The following is a 6,855-nucleotide window of genomic DNA, read 5'->3' on the forward strand; positions in this document are numbered from 1 at the left end:
TTTAAAAAAACCCACAATCACAATAATTTATTACCATAATAATTGGTCGCATAAGCAATCATCCAGTTAAAATCGCATCACATCAGAAAGTAACAAATATTGGTTTGAAGAAAATAATATTAATGACTAAAGACCAAAAACTAGAAGCAAAAAATTGTAAAGGCACCAAAAGAATTGCTTCTATATGTATATATGCAATAAATATATAAGGGTATCATCCCCCAAGGCAAACACCTAATGATTGCTTAGCATCGAAGCAAGTTTTTTAACTCTGGAGTTTCATCAGAAACCAAAGCTTTGAAACGAAGATCTCAAGGAGCTGTTATTCCCAATATAAAACAAGGCAGCAATAACCAGAACGGCAATTAGAACCCACATCCATGGTTGAATTCGTCTCTTTCCCCGGTTGCGAATTGACATAGGTAGAGATTTTACCTTGTTCTGCTTTATGAATTGAGATGGTTTTACCGTCCTTTTTGTTACCTCAACTGGTTTCTCACTCTGATCAGATTCTTCTATAGTTCTTGTCAGAGTTTCAGAGCTAGGAGAAGCTGCAGAATCTTGTTCTATTTTCTCCACAGCATCTTCAGTAGAAACTGCTTTTTTCTTTCCCTTCTTCCTTGCTCTTTTCTCCCTTTCCTGCACCAATATGCATGTTAATATTATATAGCTGAAGAGCTACAAATAAATACTTTTAAAACCTAATAACTACGCACTTGCGTATAAAAATATTCAATCACATTATATCATATAGGTATTTGTGAAAATGCTTAACAAATTAGTTAATATAAAGTGACATTAAGATATGATTAAGATGCATGTGTAAAGCATTTTTATGATGGTGCATAGTTATTGGTTTTAGAAACAATCTAAATCATAATACTATTACCTTCTCTTTTTGCTCAGCTTCTTTTTGTGCCTTATAGAGAGCCCTTTGTTGGGCCTTCTCTGCATTACGCTTTTTCCTTTGCAGTGCCTCCTTAGCTTTCTCAATTTCCTCTAGCCTTTTCATTTCCTTCAGCTTTGCTTCTTCTTCCTCCTTCCTCGCCTTTTCAGCCTTTAAGATTTGCTCCTCTTCCTCCTTTGTTTTCACAGGTTCCTTAGGTTCCTTATCTTCATCAGACTCGTCACCCCAACGACGAACTGGAACTGCTGACTTCTTCTCTGAAGGAGCAGGTTTTGCGGGCTTTTTAGCATTAGTTGTCTGACTTATTTCAGGTTTTTGTACCACAACCTTGGTAGCGGGTTCATCCTTTGCATTAACAGTAACGGATTCAGTTGGTATTGATTTCTTTTGTTGTTCAGGAGTTGATCGCGAGACCAAAGAATCATTTTTAGAAGCTCTTTCAATGAAGGTATTAGTAGGAATCACTGGTGGCTCTTCATCAGGACCAAGCATTCGGCCATCGTAAGTTTGCAGTCTCCTCAGTGTACTCCTGGTGTTGCACCGGAGATAGTTCTTTCTGAACTCATCATTCTTCCACATCTCATGTATTCGCTCAGCCTGAATTGGTAAGTGCCAAATTCAAGTTTATTTGCCTAATAATACAGTACAGTAATAAAAAGATAATCTCTCTACTTGTTTCAAGTGTAAAAAAGGATTACCTCATCAATACATAAGCTTTGCACCTCCTCTTTCTTCCCTTGTACTGCTAGTTCTTGAGCTTTAATTGAAGCATTTTTGTATTCCCAAAAATATTTGCTCTGCAGAAGAGTGAACAAAACTAAGCTCAGTATTTGCTATATACATTGTATATTTTTATAGAATAAGTCTAAATATTTTACTTCCATAACAGAAAAAGTTATTCTGTGCCACTAAGAACACATCATCCAACAGAACAGCCGAGTTCAGCAGATAAAATTTTAGGAAATTTTTTTTAAAAAAAAAAAGTAGAGGAAAAAAAAGTTTGAGGCGATGTGTATGCTTACTAAGACTAGTCTCCAGACACTAGTCCTGAAAATTAGATATTCTGTGCCAACACAGCCTAAGCATTAAATTCTTTAATCCACAAAGCCGTGTGGCATTTGTTGTGCAATTTAATGGCACAAGCAAACAACAAAGGAACATATTCCTTTTGCGCTAGCTTCTAAATGATCAATTATTACTTCATGGTTTTGATTTCCTTCATATACTTACAGAGCAGCTAGAATTCTATAAACAACTAGATTGCTATAAGACAATATTGAAACTCATACACAATTACCCCTGAATTTGACATTAGTATCAAATAAATTTTCTTAACTTCTTAGTGAATAAGCAGTTTTCAAGCTTCAAAATGTTAAATCCAAAACAACCCAAGAGTAAATTTTGTTTTGTTCTGATAAACAAAACAGATATTACTTCATGGTTTTGATTTCCTTCTTATATTTACAGAACAGCTAGATTTCTATAAGCAACTAGATTGCTATAAGATAGTAATATTTGAACTCATACACAATCACCCCTAAATTTGACATGAGTATCAAATAAATCTTCCAAACTTCTTAGTGAATAAGCAGTTTTCAAGCTTCAAAATGTTAAATCCAAAACAACCCAAAAGTAAATTTTGCTCTGTTCTGATAAACAAAACAGATATCTTGCAACAATTTTTCCATCGGGGAAGAAGTACTGAAAACAAAAAGGGGTGTAGTAGACAGGAAAGAAAGATCAAACCTTTTCATGTAATTTCCTTTTCAAAATCTGTAGCTTGACAAAAGCTTCTTGACGAATGTCATCAGCAGTCTTAAATCGAGCAAGAACCTCACTCACTTGATTACTTTCTTCATCATATTTCTTCTTTGCTGCTTTAGTTACTGCTTCTGCCTTCAGAACATTATTTCTAAGCACATCTAAATCCTTCCTCAAGAGCTGTAATTGCTGAAAATATTGAAGTCAAAGACAATGGAATTCAGCTAGATGATAAAAAGATAGCAGTAGTTAATTCAGAAAATATATAAAGAAAAGAAACACAACTCTAGTACCTTAGATTGCTCTTCAATATTGTCTTTTTCGTCAAGAGATTGTGATTGATCCTGTTTTGCTATAATAGTAGACAGCTCGCCACGACTCTGCTTCAATTGTTTGATTTGGCGTATCAATTGCTTTTCTTCTTTTAGAGGCAGAGTTTCATGCTGAATCATGTGTTCCATGTTTCTAATCTGAAACCAAATTATAAATCTAGAGATGTTAACACAACAAAACAGGCATAAAAATCACATCCTGGTAAATATCTCTGGAATAAAAAAATTAAAGCATACCTTGCTATCGATATCTCCTACAGAAATTGCATTATTTAATCTATTCATGGTGGATTGAACTGAATCCATCTCCTGCCGTTTGGATTTGAGCAACTCCCTTGAAGCTCTCTCTTCTTGTACTGCAGCTCTAAATTCTTGCCCATACTCTTTACACATGGCCTGATCGAATTATCATTCAAAATAAGTATCTAACATCATATACTGTTCTTCATATTACAGAGATATTTTCTATTTTGTTAATCAAACTCATAACATTCTAATATGTTCTGTTGTGCATATTGCTTACCTTTTTAGTCTGGCTTTCAGCTCGAATTTCATCACGGATTTTAGTTTTCTCTTCTACTTGTTGAAGAGCATGTTGAATCTGCTCTTTTATATTTTCATCATCATCGTATCTGGGAACCCGGATCAACCAATAGAAGGGCTTTCTCACCACCTCAGTGACCATATTCTGAGCATCCATAGCCTCAGAGGCAGATGCTTCTTGGGATGTTTTCAAATCTTCATTAGTCTGGATGCTTTCTTCAACTGACGGTTCAGCTTCAACTGAAGGTTCAGCTTTAACTGAAGATTCAGCTTCAACTGAAGGTTCAGCTTCAACTGAAGGTTCAGCTTCAACTGAAGGTTCAGCTTCAACTGAAGGTTCAGCTTCAACTGAAGATTCAGCTTCAACTGATGGTTCAGCTTCAACTGATGGTTCAACTTCAACTGATGGTTCAACTACACTACCCACAACATCGGTTTTCAAATCTTGCACATGAAGAGAAGGTTCAGCTTCAACTGAAGGTTCAGCTTCTACTGAAGGTTCAGCTACACTACCCACAACATCGGTTTTCAAATCTCGGACATGAAGAGAAGGATCAGCCTCACTCTGCATCACATTGTTTGAAACTTCAACTTCACTCTCCACTGTTTCTGTTGAAGGTTCAGCTTCACTACCAATTGCATCGTTTTTCATCTCAGGCTCAGACACCTCAATTGATTTATCATCATCCTTGACAGCATTATCAGAAGGTTCAGCCTCACTCTCTTCTTCAATGTTCTTCGTATCAACAGAAGGTTCGTTTTCAATTACACCTTCATCAGCATCATCAGAAGTCCCTGACTTGATTAATTCTGCTAAATCTTTTCCTTGAAGAACCACTTGAGGTTCTGATATCTCAACAGACCTCTCCAATTCACCGATATCACTAGGAATCACTTTCTCCTCAGCGATCACCTCAACATCTGCCAAACCATTTTCAACAACAGTATCAGAGACAGACTCAGACGATACCTTCTCTACACCATTTTGACTATCTTCAACTGCACATTCCTCCACATCGATATTATCACTGGCTCCATTATCATGGACGGGAATTTCGTTTTTCTCAACTGATTCACTCACTTCAGCATCAACCACAGTTTCCAATTCAACATCAGGAATTTCATTCTTCTCAGCTGATTCACTCACTTCAGCATCAACCGCAGTTTCCAATTCAACATCAGGAATTCCGTTCTTCTCAGCTGATTCACTCACTTCAGCATCAACCACAGTTTCCGATTCAACATCAGGAATTTCGTTCTTCTCAGCTGATTCACTCACTTCAGCATCAACTACATTTTTCAACTCAGCCTCATGAATTTCGTTCTTCTCGGCTGATTCACTCACTTCAGCATCAACTACATTTCTCGACTCAGCATCATGAATTTCATTTTTCTCAGCTGATTCACTCACTTCACCACCAACTTCACTTTCCAATTCAGTATCACGAACTTTATTCTTCTCATCCGAAACATCTACATCAACAACACTTTCACTCTCCACTTTTTCTCTGTCTTTAGATTCAGTTGTTTCCACCACATCAGAATCAACAGACACCACAGGCTCTGTAGAAGCAACAGCAACTTCTTCAACAACAACAGGAATCTCAATCTCTTTAACATCTCCTTCTCCATCCCCATCCACCGCACCGTTTTCAACAGCTCTACCTTCCAACTCACGATCACTCTTGTCCACGTCAGCAACAACGCCAATCTCATTCTCCTCAACGGCACCGTTATGAACACTCTCCAATTCGCGATCCTTAACCTTCAATTCTGCCTCCTCTACAACAGAATCAGTAACTTCTTCACGAATCTCGCTCTGATTCTCCACATCACATCCATTCGGTTGTTTATCCAACACACCGTTTTTCACACTTGTGAATTCGCTATCGTCACCAACCTCCGCAACAGTATCAGTAACATGAACGTTATTCACATCAGATCCCGAACCGTTTTGACGAATCTCTCCTTCCCGTTCAACGACATCAACAGTAGTCGTTTCGTCAACAGAACCATTCGAAACTACACAAGGCTCTTCCGTAATAACCTTACCTCGAGACTCACCTTCCACCTTGTGATCCTCCAACGCTACACCATTACCGTCAACAGTAACGATCGGATCTGAATCAACGGAATCAGAAACAACTCCGGCACCGACATTACCGTTCTCAGAAATTTCCTTACCGCGTACATCGCCATTGCAATGCTCCGTAACGACCTTGTGATGATCTTCGGCGGCGTTATCGGAATTTTCCTTGCTGTGTACGTTCACCACCTCCTCCGCCGTCATTGCGCTTCCTGAAAATGTCAACAAGAAAAAATTGAAAACGCGTTGGGATCAAAATCAAATCGAATCACGATTTTGAACGGATCAAGGAAATAAAATCGAGAAAAAAGGTGAATTGCTTACGGAGATGAAGTGTGTAGATGAAATTGAAGGAATGAGAGAGGGAATTGAAGAGAACGGGAAATAAGGGAGTTGGGATGGGAACACAGAAAGAGATGTAGATGCAGATAAATAGCCGACAGAGAAGAAAAGAGAAGAGAAGAGCAAAATAAAGGAGAGAAAGGTAATGTCAGTCCCTAACTTGGTTTATTTTATACTAACTCCTATTTAAAATTTCTCTTTTATTTTTATTATAAAAGGAAGACTTGAATATATTTCTAATCGTTATGAAATCAAATTTAATTTTACTAAATTTTAATTGAAAATAAACTTAAAAAGGTTTTCACTTAAATTAATTTAAAAAATTATATTTTTAATTTAACAAATTATATATTTTTCCATTCATTATAAAATTTTACAAATTCACTCGTTCAGAATTAACAAATTTAGAGTTATAAAATTTTATTAATACTAAAATAATCTTTTTTTTTCTTAAATTAATTTAACAAATTATTATTTTTTCCATTCATTATTTTTTTTCTTTGGTTGTAATTATAGACAAAAATTAATTTATTAAATTATGTATCTGATTCATATTTAAGGCTAAATACATTAACTATTTAATAAATTTAAAAATAATTTAAAACCAAAAGAAATAGGTTATGTTAAAAATTAAAGTAAAAAATATTTTATTAATATTTCTTTGCATAATTGTATCAAAAATACAAATAGTTCATGCATAAATAAATTGATGTATTTGATTTATATTTAAGACTAAATACATTAACTATTTAATAAATTTAAAAATAATTTTTATTTTGATACAACAGAGGGCTAAAAGCCCAAAGGAAGAAAGTTTCATTGCATGAGTAAATAAATTAAATAATTTTTAGGCTGTTTTTCGATTTAAAATTTTGATTTGGTAT

The 6,855-nt window shown here is 35.5% G+C and overlaps 1 protein-coding gene across 1 annotated transcript; it reads right to left on the reverse strand.

The window, feature by feature from the left end:
- On the reverse strand, positions 1 to 6,114 carry LOC131595706 (uncharacterized). The gene is made up of 8 exons (XM_058868143.1): positions 5,954 to 6,114; positions 3,524 to 5,841; positions 3,238 to 3,396; positions 2,962 to 3,138; positions 2,654 to 2,857; positions 1,606 to 1,704; positions 890 to 1,504; positions 1 to 639 (listed from the first exon to the last, which is right to left on the reverse strand). Exons 2-8 carry the CDS (start codon positions 5,831 to 5,833, stop codon positions 283 to 285), a joined length of 3,921 nt encoding a protein of 1,306 aa, XP_058724126.1. The 5' UTR covers positions 5,834 to 5,841; positions 5,954 to 6,114; the 3' UTR covers positions 1 to 282.
- Positions 6,115 to 6,855: the final 741 nt, after the last annotated feature.

The sequence above is a fragment of the Vicia villosa genome, linkage group LG4 (assembly GCF_029867415.1).
Source record: "Vicia villosa cultivar HV-30 ecotype Madison, WI linkage group LG4, Vvil1.0, whole genome shotgun sequence".
Lineage (NCBI taxonomy): Eukaryota > Viridiplantae > Streptophyta > Magnoliopsida > Fabales > Fabaceae > Vicia > Vicia villosa.